The sequence below is a fragment of the Phaseolus vulgaris genome, chromosome 1 (genome assembly GCF_051622355.1).
Source record: "Phaseolus vulgaris cultivar YP4 chromosome 1, ASM5162235v1, whole genome shotgun sequence".
NCBI lineage: Eukaryota > Viridiplantae > Streptophyta > Magnoliopsida > Fabales > Fabaceae > Phaseolus > Phaseolus vulgaris.
The window spans coordinates 2,514,710-2,527,096 of NC_143498.1; the positions used below are offsets into that span (position 1 = coordinate 2,514,710).

At 34.9% G+C, this 12,387-nt stretch overlaps 3 protein-coding genes across 6 annotated transcripts; all 3 read right to left on the reverse strand.

Moving 5' to 3' along the window:
* Window positions 1-139: 139 nt before the first annotated feature.
* LOC137816426 (putative protein phosphatase 2C 55) lies at window positions 140-3,533 on the reverse strand. Its single transcript, XM_068619559.1, has 5 exons — window positions 3,285-3,533; window positions 2,255-3,136; window positions 1,821-2,145; window positions 1,548-1,697; window positions 140-790 (listed from the first exon to the last, which is right to left on the reverse strand). The coding sequence occupies exons 2-5, from the start codon at window positions 3,004-3,006 to the stop codon at window positions 494-496; spliced, it is 1,524 nt and encodes a 507-aa protein (XP_068475660.1). The 5' UTR covers window positions 3,007-3,136; window positions 3,285-3,533; the 3' UTR covers window positions 140-493.
* A 1,477-nt stretch (window positions 3,534-5,010) lies between these two features.
* Window positions 5,011-7,632, reverse strand: PEX11A (peroxin 11A). 4 transcript variants are annotated; one of them, XR_011081802.2, is made up of 3 exons: window positions 6,554-7,632; window positions 5,947-6,056; window positions 5,011-5,453 (listed from the first exon to the last, which is right to left on the reverse strand). XR_011081802.2 is itself a non-coding variant. In XM_068619564.2 (2 exons), exon 1 carries the CDS (start codon window positions 7,503-7,505, stop codon window positions 6,594-6,596), a length of 912 nt encoding a protein of 303 aa, XP_068475665.1. In that variant the 5' UTR covers window positions 7,506-7,632; the 3' UTR covers window positions 5,011-5,453; window positions 6,554-6,593. The 4 variants fall into 4 exon arrangements, 2 of the variants coding, with proteins under 2 accessions (XP_068475665.1, XP_068475666.1); XR_011081803.2 differs by having other exon boundaries at window positions 6,558-7,606; XM_068619564.2 differs by lacking the exon at window positions 5,947-6,056.
* Window positions 7,633-9,820: 2,188 nt separating this feature from the next.
* Window positions 9,821-11,904, reverse strand: LOC137816432 (protein BRASSINAZOLE-RESISTANT 1). Its single transcript, XM_068619567.2, has 2 exons — window positions 11,426-11,904; window positions 9,821-10,731 (listed from the first exon to the last, which is right to left on the reverse strand). Exons 1-2 carry the CDS (start codon window positions 11,672-11,674, stop codon window positions 10,036-10,038), a joined length of 945 nt encoding a protein of 314 aa, XP_068475668.1. The 5' UTR covers window positions 11,675-11,904; the 3' UTR covers window positions 9,821-10,035.
* Between the last annotated feature and the right edge of the window lie 483 nt (window positions 11,905-12,387).

Consider the following 12,387-nt stretch of genomic DNA (forward strand, 5'->3'; position numbering starts at 1 on the left):
AGACGTCTAACATGGTAAAAACTATAGTCTGACGATTAAATTGAGAACTTATCCCAATCATAGCTCACATTTGTTATTACGTTTTGAAAAAGCAGGTGTAAAATAAAATGGCAAATAGCAAGTGACAACACCATCAAAATCAACAAAAATGTAACCCTAATTCGTGGTAGGGAATAATGAGATAACACTCCATTATTTGTTATGATCATAACATTGACAACAAGAATTAACCTCCACCCCCACAGAAAGTCAATAGACTCTGCATTTAGGTCTTCCACCTCCAACAAATATCTTTCTTCCCCTTAACTCTAACTGAACATACTATTCTCAGTGCAGTGACTACTCAGTTGGACAAACAAACAAGGCATAACAAGGACGAAGAAAAATTAAAATAAAATGTACTATCATGTGACCTATAAATGTTACAACTTAAAAACACTTCACAACAACAGAGACAAAAGTGATTATATACAGAAGGCACAACAAAAGGGAATTATGCATCTGCTGAGCCGGCAATGTATGAAACTACAACTGTGGTATCATCAAGCTTGCCACCGTAGTAACGGAAACCAGCATCTTGAGCAGCGGTTGAGAAAGGAGTTTGCCTGTCTTTATCAAGTGCCCGTTGACGAGCCAATGCAGCTATCTTCTGGGCTGTTACTTGAGGACTTAATCCCGCTCTCATGGCGTGAACCACCACTGCTGTAATCTCATTATTGTACAAGTTATCAAACAGTCCATCTGTACCAGCAACTATAACATCGCCAGGTGCAACGGGAATGGTAAAAACCTAACATAAACAAAGAAAACCATCTAAGCATCCTACTAGTAGAAAAAACATAGATGCATAAAACCAAACCTCCAATAAAACTGAATGAGTTTATCCAATAATCTACTATGCAATGGGGTTATAGTCTTTATAGAACCCCTATAATGGCGCTATTTAACAACATTGGCTAACATCATAAGTTTGACTTGTCAACAATAAATTAAATGGAAATGTTAGAATGTGGATTTTTTTTTCTTTTTGCATGCCTGCTTATTTATCACCACCATTATATCTAGCTGAATTCTGATTAATTTTTTCTGGTTGTACAGTACAACTCCTGAGTAATGCTTTAATCAACTATGTATGATTCCTTTTTTAACTGATACCTTTTCTTCATCTAAGTTCTCTCTGGCCTAAATTAGATTACTACTAACATTAAAAAACTTCATTAAAATAAATAATATATATTTGTATATATAAAAGAACCCTCCTCTGAGACAAGGTTTAAATCTTACAGCAGATATACAGAAGGAAATGGTAGACTTTACAAGATTAGAAATTGAATATAAAGAAAAACTACCATAAACTTTTGAATACATTTATTATATTAATTATATATACAATAACCATATAAAATAAATAAGTAGCAGATACAGTAGCAAACATTTTTTCATAAATCAGATAAGCACTACCATTTGAGAGTGTGTGTATAAAAGATGCTTCATTAACCAATTTAATCCAATTCTCCCAAGGATAAAGTCCAAAAATAGAAAAATACCTGACCAGAACTAGGTAAATCACCATTACTACCACATTCCAGTTGATAGGTGAAATTGAAATCATGTTGCTGCACTGGGGATCGGAATACAGTGCACCCATCCCGGACCACCATAAACCCACTGTCTCCTAAATTGATAGCATTAAGGCCCTGTGCAAGAAACACACAAGAATGAATATATGTTGACAGAAAGAATGAAACAAAACAGAGATCTCTTTCAGGATTACATAATAACATAGCAAAATGAAGAAAACCATGAAAAAAAAAGTTAACCTGATCAGTAAGTGCAATGATGCATGCCGTAGAGGAACCTTTAGCTTTTGTACTTGAGTGTGCTTTTTCCAGCACCCTAGCAGGATCAATTGAACCTTTGGGCTCCTCTTGAATGGCATCCACTGATTTGGACATGAGCTCACGAGAGTAATATCCAGAATTAACACCAAGATCTGCCCACCCACCAACACCATCTGCCACCCCTATTGCTTGTTCCTCAGAACATATAAAATGAGCATCTTCTCCACCAGTTTCTTCTTTATCAGGATGAGGCAAGTAGCATGATCCTGATATTAACTTAAGGGTCTTGCCTGAAGGAGTTTTCCTACAGTCAACATCACCAATCATGCAATTTAAGCCATAAGATTGCACATTCAAAATATACTTTTCACATCCACGTTTAAAATGGTGAACACCAAAGGAAAACAACATACCGTTCAGATGAATCTGCAGAACTGCTTGACTGATCCTCGCGGACAGAAGTGTCAAAAGGTACGTCATGAGCAGGCCCAACTGAGTAACACAAGGTAGACAAGCTATGGAAATCTCCAGACCCTAACTGCATGTAAGGGTGGGAATTAAACCAGGTCTTGGCAGCATTATAAATAAAATATCCATAAATCGCACTGTTATCTGGCTGCTGATGGTTTTTCAAACTCATGCTCACTTTTCCACCACTCCTCAAACTCGTGTTTAAACATATACTACCGAAGCTCTTGGTTGACACTGATCGGTGAACACCCTTCAAACTCTGGTTGTCTAAATAAGATTCACCAAGCACTACTCCGGGCAAGTGAGAAGCCATACCCTTAATCCGAAATCCAGATCCTCCACTAGAAAACTGATCAGGTCCAGCAAGGGCAGAGCCAATGTGGTATCCACAGGCCTGAAATGACGGCCCCGACACAGACGGAACCGAAAATGTCCGAGACAGTGTGTCAACTACAGACAATGTTCTTCTTTTTCCAGGTAATTCAGAGCTAGAAGCTAAGGCAAATCCAGGGCGTACGAGCAGGCTTAGTTCCACACAATACGAACTATGCACAGAATGAAAAAATTTGGAACTACCAAACCACAACTTCCCTTGCCCAATCAAAATTTCAGCGGAGTCCAATATTCCCCTTTCTTTCCCCAAAACTGATCTCTGAATTGAAGCTCCAAGCCTCGACAAGTAATTGGATGGCATTTTAACGCAATGATTAAGGTTCACCAAACAAAACAAGAGGGTTACCACCACCACTCATAGCTCCAAACACAACAACACCTAATCCACGTTCAACGCAGCACACAAACAAATCCCTTCGAAATTCCGACACCTGGATTACATTATTCCACAATTAAACTCAAAACTCAACAAATCGTTCATTCAAGAAAACAATAACGCTCGTAATTCAAACCAAAAAAATCGAAAAAAAAAAAGAGCGAACTGAAGAAATTTAAAATTGGAGGGAAGAAAACCCTAACCTTTAAATGTTGAAACGTAACCAGAAAAAAACTGTGAATGAGTTTAGGCACGAGTCACGAGGGAGGCTTAGGGTTTCACTCGGTAATATTTGAAACTTGGGAAAAGAAGAACTTCAATAGCCGCAAGATGATGAAAACCTGCGATAACAAGAACAAGAACAATATAGAAAATTGGCACAATTTTCATGAATCTCGAATTTTCCACGGCTTCTATTTATATTATTACTATTTTGTCTTTTCATCAAACATAGATACGAATAAAAACGGAAAACAATTTGTTAAGATTTTTTTAATTTTGTGAATCTGGAAAATAATGTATATTATCAATTAATCATGGATTTTTTTTAGTAATTAAAAATTAATAAAGTAGGTAGTTAGAAGGATTAACATGTAATTGGACAATAATGAGAAAATCGTACAATTATTCGATTTTTATTGTGAAATTTCAACTTAATTTTCAATCAAGATTGATTCATTAATTTCTTGATAGTTATTTAAATATGTTGATTTTTAAGATATTATGTTTATTAGCATTTTCCTTTAATCCTTATTTATTCAAGATATAGATAAACTTGTTTGTTAAATATTATTATGATATTGTTTTTTAATATTTTTTTTACAACCATGTAATTATTAATTTTGGTCGGAGAAACTTGATCGCCGCAGCATTTTGTGTAAGAAGTATTTTTCATACACAGAAATTACGATTCTTAAAAATATTTATATAATTTTATAATTATGGAAAAGTAATATGTTTTTTTTTATCGAAATCTTTATTTTCTTTAAAAATCAAAGTAAATTTTATCAAAGTAATTAATTTGTTACTATATATAATATAACTAATTTTTTCCTTTTTTAGTAAATTTGTATTTTTCTTTGGAAAGTTTGTTTTTCACCAATTTCGTGAGATTTTATTTTATTTTTTTGTCAGAAAGTTAGTTAAAGGTCATTATGAGAAAATCTTGGCTTTTGAAAAACATTGTCTCCTAATAAAATAACGTTAGGTTTTAGAAAGTAAATCAAATATAGAAAACATATCTTTCTTATCCAAATTCATGAAATAGAAAAATTTCCTTTTTCATCTCCTTTATATAATCTCTCATTTCAATTATATAATTTTTTTAATTTACAAAACTCAAATATGAGATTTTGTTTGAAACTGGATCCAATTTTATTACAATAAATTACTTGGTCGTTTATTTTAATGATATACGTGATTACGATTTAAATAGATAATTTTATTACTAAATATAAATATATAATCAATTTAAAATTATATTTAATAATAATTTTAAAGAAATATTTATATTTAAAAATAACTTAAGTTAATAGTTAAAAGGATTAAATATGTTTTTTTTCCTCAAATTAAAATGTGTTGTATATCAAGTTATCTCAATTTTATCTTCTCAAAAACTTTTTATAACCGAGAAAACTGTATCATCAAAAAAATGTTAGTATCCTAATTTTAATTTAGTTTTAAAGATATTTTTTTACTTATCATTATTATTTTTTTACATCAGTAATCCAAAAAGAAAAAAACAGAATAACAAAAATTTGTTCTTGACAATAGAAAATGCAAATGAAACCCTAGTGTGTTTTACTTATCATTATTATTACAACAGTTTTTACTTAAATATAAAAGTGAAAAAACAAGCAAGCTGAATACTTTACAATTTTGTTTCATAAGAAACACGAATAAAATCATTAAAACAATGAAAAAAACAAATAAACTAATCATCTATATTATTAAGTTTAACCAGAAAAGGAAAAAGTTATAATGAAAATTCTTAGCAAACATATCTTTCCAAAACAAAATATTATACAATGAATATATCATTTCACACTTCCAAAATAATGTTGTGATTATTATATTATTAATTATGCTATAATTTTTGAAATTCATATTTGGATCATAATGATTTTCTTTTTAGATCTTAATGGTGGTGATGTTGATGTCGTAAACCAACCTGGTGTGATAAATAGGAAGCATTTGACCTATCTATTTGTTAGTCATGTTAAAATTCATCCTTGAATGGCTTTAATTCTTGTCATGTATCTTGCAGTAGATGACACTACTCACTTTTCCTTAACTTTCTTTTGTTGCATCACCTCTTCAACTTCAATATGGTATGAGGCTCTGCCAGTATCTTACTTTTGCATGGACTCAACCTTCATGAATGAGAGATTTGTTAAAGGAATGCATGTGTGAAATTTTACAACATCTTCACATTCAATTGAGGAATGCATATTGAAATTACAAAAGTAGGTCATATAGTGTTTTAGTGGCTCATTTTCATGTTGCCTCACATGAAATAAAGTTGTCATAATCGGTGGCTTAACTTTGTTTGTAGTGAACTGCTTAAGGAACAAGCAAGAGAACTTCACAAGAGAACAAGCAACACATTCATTGGGTAATGAAACTCTGATAAATTTCAAAATCACTTATTTTGTGGCAAAAACTTTCAGGAGAAACACCCTTCCATACTCTGAAGCATTTTCAGTATATTTGTGACAAGAGACATATATTGCTAGTTCATCTAGTTTTTTGTGTGAATTCAGTGGTGGCAATGATGCATGTACCTGAGACTTCATCAGAATGCATCTCGACAGGGATAAAGTGGCCATGAAAATGCATTCCTAAAACAAATCAAGCCTAACATACCTGCAATCCATTTATTTTTTCCTTCTCCTATGAAGCCGCACTAGTCATGTAAAAAAGTGTTACCAAGAAACTCTCCAACACACTCTTCCCAACCAATAATACAGAGTACCCTGTCGAGTAAAATTGATTGAAAACTAGAAAATTATGAATGAACTTCAATGAACAACAACGAGTCATTCAATTTTGCAGTGTTGATAAGTTAAATCAAATAGAAATTTAGTTAAGAGATTAGTTGTCATATTCATACAAACCTCCTAATCCTATTTAAAAACTCACTATACTCATTCTAATGCAAATTTCTTTTTCCAGTTCATAACATTTTCTCCATTTTTCTCTCTTCTAGTACAACCATGGATTCTAACACATACAATTCTACGTAACACAGAACAAATATCATTCTCTTTTCTTCTATCCAAAAACCACACCATACGAAACAAAGTCAGAATTTCCACAACCACAGAAAATCAAACAAGAAAAACAAACAAATAGAATCATGCCCATTTTAATTCATTGATTGATATTAATTGATAAATCCAAAACTATAAGCATAAGAAAGTAACAAAGAACAAATCACCATTTTTTTTTCCTATCTATACAGTGTACATACCTACATGAATTTTTATGCATGAAAAGAAGTTGTGAGAGATTCAGCAAGAGACCCAATTCTTGTGAGTGCCAATAAGCGCAGACAAAAGCCCCGCGGAAGCCAAGAAAACCGGTTTCGAAAACGGTGCATTCCCATCCAAAACATCGTCCAAAGCCATAGCTGCATCGGCCAAATCCTGAACAACCGAAAGCCTCTTCATCGTTTTCTTTTCCCTCAACTTCCGCAACCTAGATTCTTCTTCCGCGCACCCAACCCCTCTCAAGCGCGTGATCTCCACGCTCGACGCCAAACACGTCTCCTCCTCAGCAATAGAGTTTAAATCGGCGAGTTTGAGCGCCAAGCTCCCGAAGTACCCGACGAGCTCCGCCCACGCGCTCACTTTCTGGAACGCGCGCGCGTGCTTGGGATCGATGAGGCCGGATTTCGCGAGCCACACGAACTGCTCGACGAAGTAGTAGAAGCCCTCGCCGCCGTAGGTGAGGAGGGTGAAGAGGAGGTGGCGGTTGGAGTGGGGGTGCGAGGCTCGGAGAGCGTTTAGGTCTTGGACGAATTTGCCGAGTCGGAAGGCCTTGCGGCTGACGCCGACGCTGGATTCGAAGGATTTGAGGCGGTGGGAGAGGGTTGGGTTGTTGGAGGATTGAAGGAGCGAAGAGGCGAGGATGAGTTTGGCGGCGTAACGGGAAATCTTGAGGAGCTTGTCCACGCCGTCGCGCTTCGCGAGGTAGGCTTCGATGCAGTTCAATAGGTCTCTGTGGTGTTGTTCCTTCGAGGATTGTGCTTTGCTAGGGTTAGGGTTTGGCGCTGGTGATGAGGAAGGTTTGGGATTGGAATCCATAGCTATCGATTTGGGGATGGTGGAAGGTGTTGCCACCGATTGGGGAGGAATGGGTGGTGGTTGTGGTGGTGGTTGCGGTGGTGCTGGTGGAACTCCAATTACTTCCGCTGTGATCATAACAAATAACAAATAGTAATGTTAGAGTGAACAAAAAAAAACAAAAATATATTTTTTAGAAAAAATTATCTTATTTTATAAAAATTATCTAATTCTTTAGGGATTGAAAACATTGTAATTAAAGTATATTTGGATTGGCAAGGAATTAACGTTTATAACAACGGGGAAACATAGGCGTGAGTAATTTCTTATTTTTTCATTTATATATTAAATAATGTTATTACTTATATTTTTATATTAATAATAAAAATTTACAATATATTATGAATAAAAAAAATGTTATTATCATCATTATTACGTAAAATCATTATATTTTGGTATAAATTAGCTTAATCAAGGTGAGTTACTACTCATCTTTATAAGTGTTTTATTTTTTTTAAATTTTGTTTCATAAAAAAATATCAATTACGAATAAATTGCAAAATATATATATATATAATATATATTTTGATAATTACTTGTTTGTGTAAATGTTTTGTGTTGATATCTTCATTCAAGAGTAAAGGCTTTTGATTTGATCAGTAAAGATTATACTTCATGTTCTTCCTCCAAAGTAATAGTGTGTTCCAATTGGTTCGTTTGATAATTATATTCTCGGAGGATTCGTATCTCCTCATCGTTCTTCTCGCGCATCTCCGCCATCTCTCTATAAGGTATAAAACATAGCCATTTGCTCAACTTTTGTCATTTTCTCGCTTGCCATTTGTCTTGTTACCTTTTGCTTGCTTTTACTCTATCTGAGCCCCACGGTGGGCGTTAATTGCACTTGTGTATGGACAAAAAAGAACCTAGATCCTCCTTACTTTTTCCTTCAAGTCTTCTCCTTTTGTTATCGGTGCTCGGTCAGGATGGACCTGAAAAATGTACTTTGACACTCAAGTAAGTACTATGTGTAAAGAGTGTATGTTGTGTAAAAGGTTTATTTATAATGTTTAGTCATGAACCTTATTGAATGGGTCAAATCAATCAAATATCAGCTGTTTTATAGCATGATTCCTGATTTATAAAGAGGTATATTGGTATATTGATGTCACCTGAATTTGGTAGGAAATAATCATAATTCGTAGGAAATTTCTACAATTATCACTGCTGTCATTTATTGAGCGTCTTTAATATATATTAATGCGATCAGTCGAACATCGAGATCGAGTGACATGGCTTGTTCGATACTGGACCGATACACCTTCTAACTAGGACAATTTTATGGAAATGAAGATAACTTCATTAAAATGTGACTCAATTTTTGATAATAACTATTTACAAGAACGAGAAAGGAGGAGAATGAAACATGGTTAAAAATTTCAAGTGAAAAGGAGTCCTAATTATAAGGTGTGACATACAAATAAACGTCTATCAAGACATATAACAATAAATAAAATTTTCATATGCAGTTAGATTGCTTATCTGTCCAAGATCACACTTCCACATGGAAACAAATAAATATCATAACATGTACGATGCATAGTTGTATTATAAGTCAAAGTTTAAACTAATGCATCATGGTGCCAAAAGCTCCTCACCATATGAATGTACGGAGGAGAGTCATTGTAGTCTTACCCTTCCAATCAGAAATAAAAGTTTAATCAACTAAAAACATAAGAAACAATTCCTCTCCCAAAGAGATGAACCAAAGAAGACACTACAACATTAACAAACTCCAGAAAGTAAACACATACCAAATTATTATCATGCCAGATTTAACCATAGACAATCAATGAACTGGCACAAGCTTGTCATCATCAATGAGTATTTAAAGACATTCTAACAAGTTGCCTTAGTTACGTGGGTACTGCGATCTTCTGCTCTTCATTACAGACATCCCATGACCTCTGTTCTCCAAATGATACTAGCCAAAAAGGATTCATAAGAATTTTCAATTCACGATCAATGATCTCATTAGATATCACTCGAACATTTTCTGGTCCATCCCCGTCAAAGGAACAAAAATGAGACCCAAACCATCCTCACCCAACCATGAATTATGTCGAAAATAAAATAAAATTTCAAAACAAGCGATTACTGAAGCTGTTAGAAACAAGTAAATTACTTACGAATACATTAAAAAATACCAATTTGTCAAACCAGAAGGGCACTATAACAGCAAATCTTATACTTCTTTCCAAAGAATCCCCATCTCCAGCACAGCTCATCACATATTATACACAGCACCAACCAGGGAACAACACCCGAAAGTGCCACATGCCTTCATGAGTAGAGACTAGTAACATAAAATTCCATATTATAGTTCACGCAGCTCTGGGCTCATTAAGTTATCAACGGGGTCAATATGGTAGAAAGACAATAGAGACTACTAGTTCACTTTAAGCTCACTACAAAACCTGTTGGTAAAAATCAAAATCACATACAAACTATTTAATACAAAGAAAAAGAACAAAAAGAAGAACAATATAATTTAAATGTACGACATTGACAAATAAGCTGGTCTTGTGAGCTTTTGACATACAAGAAACATGACAGAACTTGAAACTTCAACTTCAAATCACAAAGGTGAAGCAATTCTGCTAGCAGCCTAACTCCGCACCTTCCCGCTTCCAAGCGTTAGTTCCAAATCATCCAATGCCACTTCATGAATTTTTTCCCCAACCCAAGGCATTACCTGCACTCCAATCTCTTCTGAACTCGTCCTCATCTCCTGGATTGAGTTATCAGGCACAATATGTGGAACCAAAGGTTTAACAAGATTGAAGGTTGGAGAAGTTGGCAACGTAGATGCAGAAGGGGCAAATGCTTGGAATTTCATCCACTGGCTAGACTCACAGGTGGAAGTATCAGACTCATCACATTCTGGAATAGTGGCTGGGGTGTAAAGGTGACGGTGCGTGGGGCTGGCAGGAGCAGAAGCTGCAAAGAGAGGGTAATTGAAGGAAGCCATGGATTCTTTGGCAATAGACTCCCACGTAGGAATTGGTTTCGGATTTCTTGACGTGGGTGATGACAGAGGCGGCGTGACAGGGGCACTGTTTGATATCCTCAGAGGAGGAAGAGACAGGGAGGCATTGCGAATGTATGGAATGAGGTTTGATACACTGTCCTTATCCACATCTAACCGAAACGGGCTTGGGAAAGAGGATGAAGAAGGGCTCACTTGGTATGAAGGAATTGGACTGGGATACGACGAAGAAAAAGGACTTGGGCTTTGTGAAGAACAAAAGGGAATGTTTCTCATCGAGCTCCCTGCACCATTGGCCAGAGGTGGCTTGCAACCCTATTCACCCAAAACACACAAAACTACGTTACCGAGGCAAATTAATCACCTTAACACCGACAATTTAGAGTGCGACAAAATTGAATCACATTAACACCAACAATTTCGAGTGCGACAAAAATTTAATCACATTAACACAAACAATTCCGAGTCTAAAGTAAGCAACTACAATAGTCTCAGTAGTTGATGAGAAAACCATCAGTTCATATTATATACATCACAGATAATCACGTTAACAATTAGGCTCTAAAGTAAGCAAAACTCTAATAATCTCAGTAATTGACAAGAAAATCATCCATTAACATTATCTGTAGATACACAATTTCTAGTTTTTCCATTTACAATTGCTATTATTTACTCTACCTACGAGATAAATCAATCAAGTTAACACACACCTCGCATATCAAAGTTGAATTCCGTTTTTGTTACATAAACAGGCTGAGATTTATTGCTACTTATCACTACCTATATTTACCGTATCTAATTAAGCATTAGTAGAAAGGATCAGAAAAATCCGAAAATTAAGTTAGAAATAACGAAAAAATGGCTATATATACTCTCTCGCTTCCAATTCCTGAGTGCAATGCAGCATAAACGGAAAGCTAAACGCACGGTTTGGCTGAAATGCAAAATCAAAAGTAAGATCCAGTGACGCTGTGACGGTTGGAATGTGTGATTTGATTTAACTCATTACCTTACGATAGGTAGTGCCGTCGTCTTCGACGCACCAACCAGCTTCGGCACAGAGCGCTTTGAGAACTTCGTTGTTGTCACAGTGCTTCGGCAAGTTATAGCTCCCCTGAGCTCGAAGTCCAGAGTATATTTTCGCCGCGATCGCTCTTCTCCTCCGTTCTCTCCTTCGGTTATTCTCTCTCTCTCTCCACGACGGTTTCCTCCGACTCGCCGCCGCCGCCGCAGCCGAAGTAGCTCCGTCGGAGGTCATTTTCCGGCGACGGAGAGTAGCGTGTGAGCGTCGCAGGCGATTCAAACCCGAGGAGAGTGCAACGCAACGGATTCACGAGTCACGAGGATCGCGCTTTCCTCCATTTGTCTTCGCTGGATGAGTGGAAGAAATGAAGAATCTGAAAAAGGTAGCACTAATAATACATTTATACCAATAATATTAATTATATTTTATGACTACAAAATATATTAAATAAATTATTGTTTTCATATATTGAAAAAATATAAATAAAGTTGATATGATAGGAGAGTACCTTTTGTGTTGCAGATATGTAGCATATAATAATTGTGCCCAAGAACAAATGTTCAAAACTAAACTAGTCAAATTCAATAAAAAAAAAAAGTTGAAAAACAAAAAAGATATTCAATTAAATTTATTTTAATTTTAGAACAAAATTTGAAACTAATTCAATCGAATGCGACTGAAATGGATAAAATTATATCCACTCCCTCAATAAAGAGTCAACTTCATTATTTTATTTTTAAAAAATGTTAAAATTAACAATTAATTTATAATTATATTTAAAACTGTCTGATATCTCACATCAACTTAACTATAAATAATTATATATAAAAAAAATACAAACTTCATATAATAAGATATGATAATTATTTAAAATTTATCCTAATAAAATTAGTTGAATTTTCTCGTTTATTATCTCTGTTTTTTAAGATTTTTATCTAATATATTTG

Coding starts and splice junctions, on each gene's coding strand:
- LOC137816426 (XM_068619559.1), bottom strand. CDS start 3,006: ATGCCATCCAATTACTTGTCGAGGCTTGGAGCTTCAATTCAGAGATCA. Junction 2,146..2,254: donor TCTGCAGATTCATCTGAACG/GTATGTTGTTTT, acceptor TGTTGACTGTAG/GAAAACTCCTTCAGGCAAGA. Junction 1,698..1,820: donor TCATTGCACTTACTGATCAG/GTTAACTTTTTT, acceptor TTTCTTGCACAG/GGCCTTAATGCTATCAATTT.
- PEX11A (XM_068619564.2), bottom strand. CDS start 7,505: ATGATCACAGCGGAAGTAATTGGAGTTCCACCAGCACCACCGCAACCA.
- LOC137816432 (XM_068619567.2), bottom strand. CDS start 11,674: ATGACCTCCGACGGAGCTACTTCGGCTGCGGCGGCGGCGGCGAGTCGG. Junction 10,732..11,425: donor ACGGCACTACCTATCGTAAG/GTAATGAGTTAA, acceptor TTGGGTGAATAG/GGTTGCAAGCCACCTCTGGC.